Source organism: Hermetia illucens, chromosome 5, assembly GCF_905115235.1.
Source record: "Hermetia illucens chromosome 5, iHerIll2.2.curated.20191125, whole genome shotgun sequence".
Classification (NCBI taxonomy): domain Eukaryota; kingdom Metazoa; phylum Arthropoda; class Insecta; order Diptera; family Stratiomyidae; genus Hermetia; species Hermetia illucens.
Window position 1 is genome coordinate 48,874,062 of NC_051853.1, and position 18,359 is coordinate 48,892,420.

At 42.0% G+C, this 18,359-nt stretch overlaps 1 protein-coding gene across 1 annotated transcript in view; it reads left to right on the plus strand.

Annotated features, from left to right (window-relative positions):
* The window catches only part of LOC119658084 (serine protease Hayan-like), an 82,726-nt gene extending 64,801 nt beyond the window's left edge, over positions 1 to 17,925 (plus strand). The window contains exons 12-15 of the mRNA XM_038065347.1: positions 7,912 to 8,012; positions 8,088 to 8,285; positions 17,259 to 17,445; positions 17,524 to 17,925. Of these exons, the coding sequence (XP_037921275.1) occupies positions 7,912 to 8,012; positions 8,088 to 8,285; positions 17,259 to 17,445; positions 17,524 to 17,858 (821 nt within the window). The 3' untranslated portion in view covers positions 17,859 to 17,925. The remainder of the gene's footprint in view (positions 1 to 7,911; positions 8,013 to 8,087; positions 8,286 to 17,258; positions 17,446 to 17,523) is intronic.
* Positions 17,926 to 18,359: the final 434 nt, after the last annotated feature.

An 18,359-nucleotide genomic window follows, 5' to 3' on the forward strand; every position in this document is an offset into this window, starting at 1 on the left:
ATTTCCCGATTCTATTGGTATGCTATGTTTAGTGCTACACCGGTAAAGGGGAGACAATAACCCTAACAACTATCCGTTTTAATTTCGCGATGAAAGAATAGCTTCAACTTAACTTAAGCTGATGAAGATCTGCATCAACTATAGGCCGGTGTATCAGAGTGGTGGGCAGAAGGCTTATCCAATGCTGTTTAGAAACTCACCCCAAGTAGCCGCAATATACTTTAGAAAGGCAAATTCGACTACTCAAAATACTTAAACGGAGCTTCTGTATTACTATTCCTTTGCGCAGAAAAATGATTAATACCTCGCTCAAATCATTCCCGCGACAGGTCGACCAAGCAAATCCTAAGCCTCGGAAAAATGCTAGAGCGTTCACCTCAGTCGGCGCGGTAGGACAGACCCTGCAAGAGCCCTTCGGAAAAGGCGCATTGATATCTGCGCTCAGGCAGGTCGATGTGATGCCGAGAAAGATGTCTCCTGGTAAATTCTCGTTGCAAAGACCTCCAACGTGCCTGCTGATGACTATATCATCATTGTCGGCGACCATAATGGTCATGTGGGTGAAAAGACAGACGGTAACAGGTGCCATGAGAGTGGCAAAAATATAGGCGATTTTTGGGACACCAATGACCTCATGAATTTAAGGTTCATCTAGCGATTGTCTCCTCCTCCCACATTTTATAGTGGGAACAGTAAAACGCTAATCGACTATATTGTCATTTTACCCCGTCATTCCCTATGAGACCATCGCACTTCAAAACTCCCGTTGATTGCCATCTTGCGAATCAAACCGTCAAGAACAGGAACGCACTGGCCTCTCGCGCATTAAATGGGGGCGATTTCGCGAAAAGAAAGTAGAAATTATCTCATTTACGAGATTACCAACCACTACAAATGTAGAAGAATAATGGAACCACAATAAAGAAACGATTCACAAAGTGGCCTATGTAACTCTCGGGGTCACCAAACCAAGTAAGCGGTTCATCAACCGAGATACTTATGTTTGAAATGACGATGTTCAAATGAAGGTCCGTGAAAAGAAACCCCTCTACCACCAGTTTCTGGGCAATGATATTGCCGATAATGCCGATTGGCAAATTTATAAGAATACCAACCGGGAAGCAAAGGAAGCGGTTGTTGTCACTCGACACCCGAGCGGTAAATTACAAAAAACTTTACGATAACTGGACACTCGGGATGGCGAGAGAGATATGCATAGACTTGTCAAAAACCGATACTAACGGCTATCGAACACTTTTGTTGCGTTAATGACAAGAACGGTAGTTTGCTTACCGACCGTCGAGCCGCGAAGGATAGATGGGGGGAATACGTCGAACAGATTTCAATTGAAAAATTTGTTCATCCTCCACTTCCACATGCATTTCCGACATTAGAGGAATTCCTAGTTCGGTGCCGCTATCGCCTGAAAACACGCGTCTTAGATATACAAATTGATCGACGCCTTCGATGCCCTGCCCATTAATTCAGATAGGGAGAGTGATGACCCGTTAGGCTGAGAGCCTTGGTTTTGTTGGTGTTTATCTTCAATATGGGATTGGGATAAGGTACATAACCCGGTAAGAAACCAAACAGGTATCATGAGCGCAGTCGTGGTGTTCGAGGAGATATGTTTTCGTCCACTGAATTCCTTCACGTACTCCGGACAAGACAGCATGAGGAACGTCACTGATAACAAGAAGAAATAATATCGGTGGCAGGATGCAACTCTGGCGGACTTCGCTTTAGACGATGGTGCAGCACGTGATATTTTGCGCCATCCTATGTCCCTTTGATAATGTCTATTAGTTTCTGCGGAATATACCTCCTACGTAAAGTACTCCAGATACACTCCCTGTTCACGCTATTGAAAGCTTTCTCAAAATCGATGAAGAGTAGGTGCACCGAAAATCTAATCTAAGAATCGTGGTGATGATTTCTTTCCATTTCTTTAGTTGCTGGATGAGTCTGACATCCGACGGTTAACATCCTTCACAGGAATATCGACAGATTTTGCGACCATATGCAAGTTCTTTCGTGATACGGTATACATTTCTGAAATCACTACGTTCTGCGGCATCTTCCGCTTCGCTGATCAGCGCAATAGCAAATTCTTTCTGGTTACGGCGTACACTACGCTAAACTTCTCGGGATTTCGCTCAGTATCGAAGTTCGATCGCGTCACGCCTGCTATCACTCGCAGCAGTCAATGGAGTTTTCAACCCCTTCCATTAATCGATACGCTTTCACGATTCTGCAGTCAGCCAGATCTAAGACACACTTTCGGGACGTGGTCGACGACCGGTGTATCACCCAAAAAAGAGCATTTTTGATGGCGGCCCAATGCTCACCCATATTCTTAGGCGGGTTACTCAGTATATCTTCCGTCCGATCAGCAATGTAGCTCTTCCATTGTCGAGCGACAGTTGGATCATACAAGCGGTCGATGTTGAACTTAGGGAGTCGCAGCTCCCCAACCCTGCGAGAAGTGGTGGTAGCTACAGAGATCCACAAACCTCCCACCATTATCAGAGCCCACCTTTGCATTCAGATCACCCACCATGATCAAAATGTCACCTTCAGGAAGCCTTCTCTGAACTGCGTGTAATTGCTCGTAGAAAGCATTTTTCTCCACTACAGCGGAATTCTCCGTTGGTGCGTAGCAGTGTACAATTGTGATGCTCCTTAACCTAGGTTGGAATCTTACAGTTAGAAGTCTGTCAGAAATCAACTCCCAGATCAATAGCCATCAGAAGCAACCCGTCATCAGTAGCAATAAACTTTAAAGGTTTGCCGTTTGCTAACTCATAAATTTCTATCCTTTTTAGTTGCCTCTCATGACAAGCAGGGAAGACTTGGAGTGTGTATTGAGTTCCTTCATAAATATTTTCATTTGCGATCATGAGATCAAACTTCTCCATTCGACTCTATGCTGCTTGCGACTTCACTCTTCAGAGCAGATTTAATGAGGAACTTAACGTCAAAAGCCAGCTTTAATTCCGCCATTGTACAAACAGGCTCTTGGTAAGCCAAACTGTCAGCCACTTCATTACTAAACATTTTCGAGTATTCTGGCACTCACCTCAGGAACCCTTCGTTCAGTCGACCGAGTTAAAGTAGCAACTAATGTCTTCTTGGCACTAAATAACTTGATATGTTATTACCACTCATTGCTGATAACGCCTTGTCCGCTGTTCCTTGGTGTATCTCCAAGTGAATCGGGGAGATGGGGATGAATTTATAATAGTTTCTACTGCCGCGAACGGATTAGTTTACATCGTTTTAGTAATACTTCGCCGACTGAGCCTTTGGATCTGTGCAGTTTTTCTGTTTGTAGTAGTAGCTTTAGACTGATGAGAACTCCAAATTACATCCATCGTATTCCTGCAACATTCTCCCTAATACTTAACTGTTTTAACTCGTTGGATTTTTGACTTGAATAAAGTCCTAAAGTCCGTAGTAAGCCGGATTCGGACTCCCTCAATACTAAAACAAAAATTGCTTCTTCTTCGGCTGCGATTCTTGTCTCCTACCTTTTTCGTATTTGCAGATCTAAATAGGAGAGTGAATACCACCTTGAAACCACTTCGGACACGCTGTCCCTAGGAGGAAGGATAAGAAGATGTGACGCCAGTGCTGAGACTCTCTTTTGGTTTTAGACTTGTGATAGGCAACCCCCATAAACAATTTTAACTTCATTAAAAGTCTCACAACGAAGTAGTAAATGATGGCGCGGATTTTTCGGAGGATTTGGCATGAAATTGAATTGACATAAGAGACGCTTCTGGGTCAAGAGTTTTCAACATACCAACTTTCAATTTGTGTCATTTTTAAAGATAGGAGTCTACATGTAAATATGTAGAAAAAATATTCCATATGGTTGTAAGAGCTCCAGTACACTTACTTTCTGGACGTTCCTTGTAGTATTGAGGTTGTTCTGGATACCAAGCTGTTTCATAATCTCAACGCCATTCTGCTCGTCATCTGGAAACTAAAGGAGATACTGACTATCACCACTATCATTTTTTTTTTGACCGTAAAAATCAACAATGGAGTACGTCGCTGGAAGATTTCAGCACCGTCTACCGCTCTATCCCATATTAATGAATCTTTTTTAAGCTTTAGGTTTTTCTACCAAAATATGAGACACCTGAAAACCAAGCTGTTCAACTTTCATTTATCTGGTCATCCAGGCCTACCGAGGGGGGAGTGGAAAAGGGGGGCGCGAAGTAGGAATTTCTATGGAAAAAATATATATTAGAGCCGCGTAATATTTACTCCTGACTTGCATAGCTTTCAACCCGGGCCCCAGTTCATCTATAATTTTCATACCGGGCCCGGATTTTCTCTCTATAGCCCTGTAGCCCACCATGTTATATGTAATGATGGAACCTGGTTGGATGACAAAATATTAAATTGTGAACTTCTTAAAGTTCCATGCTCCATATACGAAGAATTACTTGACTGACAATTGAAGTCCTGAATGTTATACTCCTTTTTATTTAAGGTTTTGTGTAAAACAAAATCTTATCCAAATCGGTTTACTGTCTGTCCGTCTGTCTTTTTTTTCTGGATGGAGGTCGAAATCTTCCTCCTCTCTGAGTAAAATCGTGGACAATGGAACATAACATGCTTCGGGTCTGTGTGCAACCACATTCAGGACAAAAGGGAGAATCACCCAGCCTAAATTGGTGTAGATACTTCCTGCAACCATCATGACCTGACAGGAATTACTTCAGGTGGTAGTTAATCTCGCCGTGCCGTCGCTAGATCCACTCCTCAATACGGGGAATCAAAGTGTGGGTCCAGCGACATCTCTGCGAGTCACCCCACCTTTGTTGCCACTTTTCTAGCGACTCTCGCCTTGCCGCCTTGCGGTATTCTGCACTCTTTTCAGGTGGATTCATTTTGCTTTTCCCGTACAGGCAGCGTGTCTCACTTGCCAGAATGTCTATCTCTATCATTCCCGCAATAACACACGCTGTATCGCCTGATATTGCGGTCAGTCATATTTACCCTCCTCCGATTACTCTCACACGCTAGTGCTTCTTCCCAAACTGGTGCCGCGTATAATAGTGTGGAGCGAACCACTCCGGCCACAAGTAATCTGCGACTGTATCTTACGCCTCCAATGTTAGGCACCATCCGCGCTAATGGTACATTGGTATTTGCCGTTTTCTCACAAGAATTTGATAACAGGTTTCGAAGTGAAGATGTGACCACTAACACGAATATTAACCGTATTCCTCTTCTTACGGTTGGTAATCAAGACTGCTTCCGGCTTTTGTTCCGCAGTGTCAAACTTAACCATCTCGAGCCACGCTTTTATGGCACTAATGGTTTCGTTAGCGCACACTTCAACGTATTCTGTTGTTTCGACGACGAGCTAGATCATCTGTGAAACTGATTACCGTGGCCTCCTTTGGCACGGAAAGGACAAGGAGCCCATTGTACATCACGTTCTACAGGAGAGGACCCAACTCTGAGCCCTGTGGTAATCCTGCCGTGACGGTATACTACTTGGATCCCTCATCCGTATCGTGCCAAAGTGTCCTCTCTGAGAGGTAACTTTCGAGGAGCTTAATCAAATACCTACGGACACCCACTTTAGCCAATGAGCTTTTTATCCACTCCTAGCTAGCCGAATTGAACGCATTTTTGACGTCCAAAGTCACTAAGGCACAGCATTTATTAGACGACATTGCGTCTCGAGCCGGCTTCAAAACAATGTCTACACCGTCGATCGTTGAGTATGCTTGTCTAAATCCAAATTGTCTCTCCGATAGTCCATCTTTATATTCAATGATAAGGAACAGTCTATAGTAGACGGTCCTTTCGAACATCTTTCATACCGTGTCGATGAAGCAAGTCGGGCGGAATGATGATGGATGTCCTGCGTGCTTGTTCGGCTTCGCGGGCAAAACTAGTTTTTGCCTCTTCCACCGGTCGGGGAAAACTCCTTCTACCATGCATGTTTCAAATACGCTGATAAACCGGTCGGGCCTGGTCTGAACAGAGAGTTCTAGAGATCTATTGGGAACAGCATTCCGACCGGGTGCTTTGTTATAACCAATGCTCCGGCAAATTTGCGCAAGTTCCTCCTCAGTTACCGCAGGTATGGTGTAGACGTCCAAAGCTTACTTGTGTTATCTGCGTTCCCCTTTATCTGGGGAGTTGTAGTGATTCACACCAAATTTGATGGAAAGGTGGCAACTGTGAACGCTCACGCATACAGTGAGTTACATAATTCTATATCGAACTTAGGGGCGGGGGGGGTTCTTTTACATGCAAAAGGGGAGTGTAATTTTTTTTGATCAAATATAGTCATGTGGGGTATCAAATGGAAGGTCGGCACTTTCCGAAGCCGGTCTTAGTTTTGACATTTGCTGGAAAGATGGGGAGTGTGAGGGGTCGAAAGTGATCATTTCTTTAACGGACCCATTCTCAGAAACTACCCAAACGAAATATCTGAAAAAAATGAAGACGCTGTCACTATATGATGCCTAGCCTTCGAAATACATGCCGATATCTGTTCAAATAGAGTAAATAATAGCAGAAATGTAGGCCACAGTAAAGGCCACGATTCTACCAAGTTTGGACGCAATCGCACTATTACTAACAAAGTTCTAATAGGTCAAATTTGTCGCTTTTTGCAAATTCAAGACTTTGCATGTCAATGGATATTCTCACATAATATATCCATACATTACGCGCTACGTACTAATGGAGTAAATACACACTCAAATGCCCTTATATAAGAAATACACAAAACCTTTCATACCTGAAGCTTCCGGTTCGCCGACTTGTTTTCTTTCCATAGTTAGTAAGGATTTCATCCTGCCCGCTTTCGATTAGCCCAATCAACCCGCCTTTTCACTTGTTACTTATATTATTCTCACCCCTCTCTACTTTTGCCCACATTCATGAGCACTTACTCTCTCTTGCCGTTCAACATAACCACGAACCAGTTCAATCGCGCCTTTGTTTTTGTCCTCTCCAACTGTTGTTAAAGAAATTTTCTGATGTATATCCGTACGTCCACGTCGATGCTTTTCATCCCATTCTTGAATTCAATGGACCATAGTCTCAATTCCCATGCGAGTATATAGCCTTTTCCCGCTATCATCAAACCCGCTCAACTCGCCATTGATGCTGCCAAATACCCTATTCAAATTCGCCTCCTTGAAGTTGACCTTGTAAAGTATCTTTTGGTTTAAATTTTGTTTAATGGCTTGAGAGAATCCTGAATTTACCATTCACTTGATGGCGGACCGGACCAATTAGACGACGGACCGGGCTAGAACCCAAATTTATAAAAATAAACGTCTTGTGGTTTCGTCCAGTGCAGAGACAACTCCTTCAACGCAGCCTCACCTCTGCGTTGGGAGCATGTGCGAGTGTGTTTCTGTCCAATAGGGTCCGATTTGCGATCAAATGGATGATAGGACTTTTTCGATATTAAAACGAAAATTACTCCTTCTTCTGCTGGCTTACGCCGAAGTTACTGACCGGTTTTTGTCTCCCTCCTATTTCGCATTTGTATAGCAAATTCCACTTGATGCGCTCCTCGTCTCATTTTTCCCAGTTTGTTAGTGGACAACCTATAGTAAAATAAACGGAAAGGCAGTAGGACAGGGAATTTTATATTAAATCCTAATAGTCTTACCACCAGGTCGAATGCTGCGCGAGAAGTAATTAATTCTTTGGGGAGAGGTCGAGGTGCACCTTCTGGAAAGAATTATAACAACAACTTAGTAACCATTTTTGTAATAACGCTCTTATGACTTCTTCTTGTTTGTCGATGAACTCGGAAAACCAACTATTTTTCAAGCAAACATAGATATTTATATTAGATAATAGCTTCAAAGATACTATTAAAAACTAAAACTCATTTTTCTTGTCCTGAAATTACAGTTTGTGCCCAATATGTAGACGAATTCGTCAAAATTCCTAAATCTCCCGAGTTTCAAATTTTGGATGGAATACCGGCTGAATTAGGGGAATTCCCCCACATGGTGAGGAGTACATTATACCCTTCGTTAGTTATGTACTTTCGCCTAAAAAAATTAATTCATTTTTCCACTTTTCAGGCTGCCCTCGGATACCTTGGAGAAGCGGGAGGTGAAAATGCTTATCAGTTTGATTGTGGAGGATCCCTGATTTCGGACCGATATGTGCTCACAGCCGCTCACTGCGTTAATCGTCGAGAAAGATGGCCTTCAATAATTCGATTAGGGACTATCTCTGTGGTTGAAACTACGGATGAAATGCTTGACGTTGGAATAGAGGTAAGTAGTGTGAATTGAAGCGTAATGGGAGTGGCAGTATGTCTAGGATATTGATGAACGCAGATTGAGTGGGATAGATCCCAACTGTAAAATATAAACTTTGTGCTAAGGAAATAAGCAAGAAAGCCCACTCCCCCCCCCCCCCCCTTCTCTCTGTCTAATCGGTCCGATGGTTGACTAACCTAAGGGTGGACTAAATGCAACATCCAAAGGGTCGCATCACAGCAATGATGGGTGCAAAGTGTGTGCGACCATACAAAAATGTATTGCTACCTCGATTATCCTAAACACCTTAAGCGGTGACGCGATGGTTAACATTTTTAGAAACAATTAGCTGACAAATTTTGGACAGTGTCTATTATAAATTGAATAGAATGCCTGCTAGGTCATTTTGTAGCCGAACAGGAGTCTTCAGACTAGAACTTAAGTTGCTCGGATGACAGATTTTTGCCTCGATCGATCGAGGACCTTCAGCGTAAATCTGTTGGGACTAACACCGCCGTTGAAATTATAATCAGGACTAATTAGGTCCACTGTAGTCTCCAAGTTTGTTTCATATAGTCTGTCACGGGGTCCCGGGTACCGGATCTTTGCTAGCTATTTTTCAGCAGTGTCCCGGTATAAATGTACAGCTACATCGACTATGAAGCATGCTCGGTCATCTGTGCAAATTAGAACTATATCAGTCTCATTGGGATCAATACTGTGGTCAGCAGTAATAGTGTGGTCTCATATTAACTTGACACAGTCATACTCCAAGATTCCTTAGACAGTATATTCATAACGTGGATATATCATGGTTTTGATGGAGAATCTTGCAGTCGAAGTTATAACAGCAGATGTATCCGGTATTGCTTAGATTCCTGCACGGAGATATCTTGTGCTGCTATTCACGGTTCCATAACTGACAGCTAGAGTTTCTAATTAAAGGGCCATGAAGGATGTACCGTTTATAATTATTCATTAGGAGCAAAGGATCCTGACGACTTCTGTCTCGGAAAATAATACAGTGGCAATAATAAATTTTTTTGTCCTCCGTGAATAGGTTTCGCTTTCCACATGTTGTTTTCCGGGTTTCCCTTGTCACAAATCGATCTTCTGCTGGACTGTTACAATTACAGTCGGCATGGGACCCCATTTTATGTTTCAGTTCAAAGAAAACAACTTATTATCTGCCATCATGGTAGGTTGATGTATTGCACCGAAGATATTGATAGTCATAACATCATTTTCCTCGGAAAGCTTTGTTTTCAGGAAAAGATCCAAATTTCCCCAGAAACTTAGAGTTTGCTATAGTAGCTGTTGTTGCTTGCAATATACCGTTGTCCCAATCCATGTTCTCAATGTAGATATCAAGCAATTTAGCTATTTGGAGTTCTCGCTCCACCGAGGCAAGATCTATCGTATCTCTTTTTTCTACCACACATATTGCTCTTATAGGCTTTCTGGGCTGGATCAACGTCACTAATACGGATTAAGTGACCTACTCGCCGCAATCTATTGAGCTGGATTTTATCCACAGCCAGATGGTCGTGGTATCCTTCATAAATTTCGTCGTTCGGGGAATCTCCTCTCAACGCCGCTGAGGGTTCGCAATTTTTCTTGCTATGAACATAAGCCTCCGAATAATACATTAAGACTGGCAAGACCATTTTGTACCATAAGTGTTTTCACCGTATGATGAGGCGCTTCGAGTGAAACAGTTTTTTAAGGTTTTGTGTAAACACAAAACCTTATTAAAATCGGTTTACTGTCTGTCTGTCTGTCCGTCACACGCATTTTTCTCGGAGACAGTTGCAGTGATTGACACCAAATTTGGTGGAAAGCTGGGAACTGTGAACGCTCACGCATACAGTGAGTTACATCCTTTAATGATGAATTTAAGGGGGGGTCCCCATACATGCAAAAGGGGGGTGTAAATTTTTTTTTCATCAAATATAGTCATGTGGGGTATCAAATTAAAGGTCTCGGTTAGTACTTTTCGAAGCCGGTCTTAGTTTTGACATTTGTTGAAAAGGTGGGGAGGGCGGGGGGTTGAAAGTGACCATTCCTTTACGGGGGCCATTCTCAGAAACTACCCAACGGAAAAATCTGAAAAAAATCAAGAGGCTGCCACTATATGGTGCCTGGGCTCCGAAATACCTTCCACACTGATATCTGCACAAATAAAGTTAATAATAGTATATTACTATAATTTTTAGTAATTCGCTGCAAGACCCCCTTAAGTTCATGCTAGGACTACGAAACAACATAGGATAAAACATAGAGCATGATCTTACCAAGTTTGGTGGAAATCGCACTATTACTAACAAAGTTATAATACGTCAAAGTTGTCGCTTCTTTGCAAATTCAAGACTATGAATGTCAATATCAGCCGAAAGTGGATATTCTCACATAATATAATGCCTATATTATGTGCTACGTACTAAGAAATACACAAAACCTTTCGTACCTGAAGCGTCCAGCTTCCGGTTTCCCGACTTGTTTGCTGCCAATAACCCTACCCGGATTTCGATATCGGTTGTGATTTTCCACACTTGAAAGTAACAATTTTCAACGGTATTCTGCTATCTTCATGTTGATGATGATGATCAGTGCTTTTTAAGGTTTTGTTTGTAAAACAAAACCTTATTAAAATCGGTTTACTGTCTGTCTGTCTGTCCGTCTGTCTGTCTGTCTGTCTGTCTGTCCGTCACACGCATTTTTCTTGGAGACGGTTGTAGCGACTGGCACCAAATTTGGTAGAAACGTGGGAACTGTGAACCCTCACGCATATAGTGAGTTACATCCTTTTACGACGAATTTAAGGGGGGGTCCCCATACATGCAAAGGGAGGGTGTAAATTTTTTTTTCATCAAATATAGTCATGCGGGGTATCAAATTAAAGGTCTCTATTAGTACTTTTCGAAGCCAGTCTTAGTTTTGACATTTGTTGAAAAGGTGGGGGTGCGGGGGGTTGAAAGTGGTCATTTTTTTAACGAAACCATTCTCAGAAACTACCCAACCGAAAAATCTGAAAAAAATCAGGGGGCTGTCACTATATGGTGCCTAGGCTCCGAAATGCCCTCCATACCGATACCTGTTCAAATAAAGTTAATAATAGTACATTACTACAATTTTTAGTAATTGACAGGAAAACCCCCCTTAAGTTCACCCTAGAATCACAAAATTTTGCAACAATATAGGCAACAGCATAGGGCATGATCCTGCCAAATTTGGTGAAAATCGCACTATTACTAACAAAGTTATACTAGGTCAAATCTGCGCTCCTCTGCAAATTCAAGACTATGAATGTCAACATCACTTGAAAGTGGCTATTTTCACATAATATATGCATATTTTACGTGCTACATGCTAATGGGACAAATGCACACCCAAATCTCTTTATAAAAGAAATACACAAAACCTTTCATACCTGAAGCGTCTACCTTCCGGTTTCCCGACTTGTTTATCTTGTTGTTTTCCTAGTTTTTTTCTGACGTTACCACAATGTATTTCGTCTTGCTTCATTAATGTGCAGCCAAGGATCTCGCGTCTGTCCGATCTGGATGAAGGTAGCTTTTACATTTCGGCATGTTCTTTCCATTACGTCAGGGTCGTCAGCAGCAGCAGTTGGATAGACTTGAAGAGGAGAGTGTCTCCCGCTTTACAACAGCATGATGGATCACGTTTTCTAGGGCAGACTTTCAAAAGATGTCTGCTAGGGCATCCCCTTGTCTTAGACCGTAGTTGATAGTGACATTGATCAGGAGCAATCTAGTCAATGTTATCAATTTAGTTGGGATACTGAATTCCTCCAAGATTGTTTGCAATTTTGCCCTGGCTAAGGTATCATAGACGACCTTGAAGTCTTCGAAGAGATACTCCAGCCATGTTCCGACAGCATTACATCGTTTACTGCAAGAAGAAAATCTGATCTGTTGCTGCCTCTTTGACATTGGCAGATAATGTTCTTTCTGGGAATATAGGACTATCCTTTCTCAAAATATCTTATAGATGATACTCAGGGAAGTGGTACCTCTAAAATTAGTGCAGTGATGCCTCCTTTTAATGAATTGAACAGAAAATACCTGATTGCCAGGCATTGATTCGTCCTCCAAATTTTGAACCAAATTTGATGAAACGCTTGGTGTAGTTGGTCGCCTCCATATTTAACGAGTTCGACTGTAATTCCATCGACTCCTGGCGACTTATGATTCTTAGGTTTCTTCCGTGCTCAGTAGCTCGGCTCAGTATCCGTCTTCTTCAGTTGGCGGAACCTCCGACTCGTGATAATTTGGTTGTTGAGCAGTTCATCATCCTTATAGGGGAAAGGGTTTCGTTATGAATGATTCCACTGCTCTCTCTCTCACTTGGTTTCAAAGGAGATTCGAAGTGGTGTTGTTATTGAGGACCGGAGCACCATACCAACAATAGTGATTCCAGACGATATTTTTCCTTTTAAATGCTTTGACATTCATCAATGCTGAGAGAGTAGCGTTCGATTACATGGTTAATTTGGTTGAAAGTGGCCCTGCCTCGAGAGCTCCACGTTTGCTCGTGGGCCGCTTTCCGCGCAAACCAAATACTTATAACGACTATTTTGAGTGACGTTGTTAGTTGAATAATCCGCAGTCCATTGTCATTACTAACGCATGCTATAGGAGCGAACTTGGCTGTTGAAAACATTAAGTATGATTTTGATATCATACCTGGAGCAAGCTTCCAAGTTTCTTTTCACTACCTCTCCGACTCTGCGGTCTTCTCTGTAGGGGATAGTTTTATATTTCGATTTTTGCCTCACAAGCGCCTAGTGCATAGCCGTTCATTTATATTTTCAAAGCCAATAACAGCAGGTATCATTTTTTGGGTAACTAGGCAACCTGGATGGGCGTCATAATATATGGTGTGGTGGCTCTTCTCCAGGAAACCGATCTCTGTCCAGCGCATCTCTTGTAAAGCTATGATAAACGTAACACGTAGTTTCCTGTAAAGGGTTGCTTTGGCAACCTCTAACCTGAAGGACTAGTTGGTACAATTTGTCCCGCTTTTAGGCAGAAAAGACCCGCCTTGACCCTTCTCCGTCCGCAGTTTTTCATCACGAAAAAACTCCCGGCGATCACCACGTGGAGGTGTTTGTTCAGCAGGCGTTTCCCAGATTTTATGTTCCATTGTGGGTACCGAACCTCGATTTCGCTCTGAGACCTATTTTACCTTTTGACAACCTTTTCGTTTTTACAATTGATGCCGTCAATATACATTAAATGACTCAATGCGCATTTCGAAAACATGTCGTTGTTGACTTGGAACTCGAATCTGTTTTCATGCGAAAGACGAACAACGGGTTTAATGGAAAACTTAGAGAGTCGCTTTGGTGAACTCCACGCAATTTTTCAACATACCTCGTAGACAAATGGAAGACAAGTAATCGTTCGTCATTTTGAAGGGCAAGAGGCACCCTATTTCTTGGGGATGAGATAAGTTAACTCGTTGCTGAAGAATGCTGGAACTAACTTGAGATTAGCCATCATCTGATTAAAATAACTTGCCAATACCGTGTCAGCGTTTTTGATCCCTTTTAGCTAGAAGTTGTATATCTTATCAGCAGATGGCGCCTTTTATTTTCATTGTCTTTACAAAGGCTTTTTAAATATCATCTTCAGTTTGTCAGGAGCGGTCATTTCAGGAAGAGGCTCACATGAACGCATAAAGTATGAAAACTATGCTGCTTGGTCTAAGTTGAGATTTGGTTTATCAAGAATAAGGTGTCCTGCTGTACGGAAGTTCGCGGTTCAACTCTCACTGGTGGCAGTGGAATTTGCATCGTGATTTGACGTCGGATACCAGTCGACTCAGCTGTGAATGAGTACCTGAGCCAAATCTGGGCAATAATCTCAGGCGAGCGTAGTGCTAACCACATTGCTACCAATAGGGTTCTGTAATCCTGTTGTGCACTGTTACGATCTTGAATGAATTGCTCTACACTTCAAGGCCCTGGTCTTATTGGATTATTGCGCCAACGATTATTATTATTATTAATCTCTTTTCTTAATTTTTCACTTTTATGTTGAGCCGAAAAACTCAGAACGGCGGAGTCCTCCTAGACATACCTCTGCTATTCACTTCAATGTGTTGATTGTGGAGACGAATAACCGTAACAGTTGCAACATAAAACAGACTATGGACATTTGTCGCGGTTATCTCGACAGTGAAACGATCACCTTATCAACGGTAGCAATAAGTTTTTGGTTGCTGAAGTACTAAAGTTTGTTTTGGGATCTTTGACCTAGCGTCGAGGAGAATCTTGGCATATTCCTTGTGGCGTGGAATGTGGTCAAAGCTTGATAATGAATTGAATCAGTATTCCCAGTTGCTAACCTTCTCCTGACTACTAAGTTCCTTAATTATAAACGCTGAGTGGAGTATTGATGACTCCACACCTAGCAAAAACGAAATTTTATGGAAAATCTCTTGCGTAGTAGGAAGGACAATTCTGTTACTTTTCATTAACATTCGGTACTGATTGACAACGTTCTGCTCTGCAACATGATTCAATTCTGAGAAACGAGTTATAAACGCGTCATTTCCAGGAAAGGAGTTAGGAATGCGTCATTGAATCCGCTCGGAATCTTTGGCAAGTAATAGGCAGGGAGAATAAATACATTGAGGCTATGTGTCCACAGCTTCGTCGTCCGCCTTCTAGGCGTCCCAGGTAGTCACCGCCAAAATGCTCAAAGGCGAGGAGCCACTTTGATGTTGTTGAGCGACCACCAGTACCTGGGTTTCTTGCCAGGTAAGGGATTTTTTTGATTTTGTTCTCACGAGTAATGGGGAAATCGTTAGCCATATAACAGAATCCCTATTTCGCAGTTAGTTTTAGTTTTATTATTTTTAAAAATAGGGAAGTTATCTGGTGGTTTGTGTCCGGATGGCTCAAGTGGATAGAGCGCTGGGCTGTCGTAGCGGAAGGTCGCGGTTCAAATCTCGCTGGGGGCAGAGGAATTTGTTATCGTGATTGGATGTCGGACACCAGTCGACTCAGCTGTGAATGAGTACCTGAGTCAAATCAGGGTAATAATCTCGGGCGAGCGCAATGCTGACCACATTGCCTCCCACAGTGTACTGTGGTGTACCGTTACGGTCTTGAATGAAGTGCTCTAACACACTTCAAGGCCCTGATCCAATATGGATTGTTGCGCCAACGATTATTATTATTATTATTAAGTTATCTGGTGAGGAGCGGCTGGAATAAAATGTGACATCATTACAATATGTCCGATACGCTACTCGATTCCTTCACCCCGAAAAACGAATATTTTTTTCTTTTAGGTTCACTGTACCGACCAGTAAGAAAGTACCACAGTTCCAATATGGAAGAAGAATGATCAGATTGAAGAAGATGCAGATTTTGTAATGCATTCTTGACAACCGTATTTGCGAAATCGTTGAAATGACTGTAAATCAAACCGTCAAGAACTGCAGAACTACTGACGCAATACGCACATGGCATACGAACTTATCTGGCATGGTCTATAACAAGACTTAGTGCCAGAAGAACTCGTGCGTTGGGTTCAATTGGTCTACCACGATTTGAAAAGTAAAGTTCGAAGTGTGGCGGGTGTATCAAAACCGCTTCGTGTCTCTGTTGGTGTTCATCAAGGAAGAGCCCTCTCATTACTCCTTTTTGTTCTTGTTATGGACACTGTCACACTGGACATCCAATTACCAGCGCCATGTGCACTGCTTTATGAAAGCGATTTTTTCCTAGCGTCTGAGAGCAAAAATGATTTCGAGCAACTTGTCCGAAAATTGAATGATGAATGATGAATCTTTGGCGACTGACCCCCCACCATCACTGTCAGTGGCAATGACCTGCTCAAAACTGAGCGATTTAAATACCTCGGGTCAATGCTATCAGCCAATGGAGAACTGTGTCATAAAATTCCTTCACACACTAACGGAACCTGGATGAAGTGGCCTTCCACAACTGGTGCTTTTTATGATCTAACGTCTCAAATCGAAAATTTACCGCAATGTCGTTCGTCTTGTCGCTCTCTATGGTTCTGAGTGTTCGCCACTATAAAAGACAATAAACGCCGTCTTGCGGTAATGGAGACGAAGATATTGCGGGGGACTTTTGGCGTGACACGTTTTAATCACATCCGAAATGAGGATTTCCGCGATCGATATGGGGTTGTATCAATCGTGGAAAAACTACGAGAGAGGCGTCTTCGATGTTATGGTCACCTATTTCACGGAAATTCACTTGCAATGGCTGGTTTGAACATCGAAGTCGATGGTAAGCGACGGGAAATAACGGTGGGTTATTAGGCTGGATGAGGATTTAAAGGCTTCGCGATTACATCCAGATCAGGCAATTGATAGAACCAAATGGCGAAACCGATCACGACGAACCGACCCATCTTGTAAATGGGACAAAGGATGAAGAAAAAGAAGAAGACTCTTCAGAGATGAAGTTCATTAAATCATTGAAGTGAAATCTCGGAAGAAATTGAATTTCAAAACGGAGTCCAGTAACAATGCATTCTGTCATCGCTGCTTATATCATTAAACTACTTTGACCTGAAATTATATTGGTCGGAGAGTATGTTGAGATACTGGTCAGATACCTGTAAACTGGAAGCATGACGTTAGAAAGAAAACCTAGTTTATCTGGTTTAACTCATACAGGTTCTATCTGAAAAAAAGTACTTCGAAAAATATTGGAAATTAGAAAACTTGGTGGATCAAATCTGCCTTTTTACGTTGGGGGACGCAAGCGACTGACCAAAAATACTCTACACCGAGTGATTTTGGATCCTCTTTCAGTCGAATGGTCCCTTCTAAAATTCTTAGCGCCTCATATAATTCCTGATTCACTTCAACTAATTATTTGGAGTACTTGGTAATTTCTAGACTTTGTATTTCTTTTTTAAGCATGTGGACATTTTGAAAGTTTATGCACATTAATCCTCTGCGCTTTCCAATTTTTAGGATATCATTTTGCATCCTGAATACAAATCGTCACGAACATACCATGACATTGCGCTGATTCGCCTGAACACGACACTGCGTTTTGATACTCGTATAATTTATCCAGCATGTTTGAATACAGACGCCATGGATACGGATGACGAGCTTCCAGTTGTAGCCACTGGCTGGGGATCTACCTCAACTGAAAGTAAGTTCCATAAATGAAAATTATAAAAACTAAACACTCAATTAAACCCTTGACTAAATATAACTTGTCTAATTTCAGCACGAAAGAAATCAAATTTCCTTCTTAAAGTTAACTTGACGACAGTGAGGTTCGAAAGCTGCAGAAAAGAATATGAAGATTATCCAAAAACACGTCGTCTCCCTGAAGGACTGAATAACGGACAAATGTGCGCCTTTGACAAAAACCTTAAAAAAGATACTTGCGAAGGAGACTCTGGTGGTCCTTTACAGATTCAGTTAGAATCAGGACTTTCCAGAGTATTGGGTATTACGTCGTTTGGAATTTTCTGTGCATCTTCAATTCCATCTGTTTACGCGCGAGTCGTTTTCTACTTAGAATGGTTGGAAAGCATAGTTTGGCCTGGCAATGTCTGATATACCGAAAAAGATAATAGTGATATTGTTATAATATTTTGAAGTAAAATTATATATATCCTTTGTATGTATATTATTTCAATTTTTTCTATATAATTTAAGGTAATGATTTTTAGGTGCGGTCTGTACTTTTTGACCCTTCGACCGCCAGAAGAATACGTCAATGAACTGGTACACGCAAACTGCAGTGACACTAACCTACTAGGTTACAAAAACATTTCGGAAGCTAGTACCGTATCAATTTAGGAAAAGCTACTCGATTTTGATATCTTCCCCAATGTCAGCAGTGGTGCGGGGTATAGATCATGGAAGCACTAAAGACTCCGAAATTATCTGAGCCTTGAATGAGAGAGAACCATCTTTTACTCTACTTGAACTACTATTAATTGGAATATTTCATTTCATACTTCACACAACCAATCTTGAAGAAAAAAGATGTATCCTCCTTCTGCATACTCCTCAATGGAAAAAAATAAATCCCCTGCATGCGATCGCCAGTGT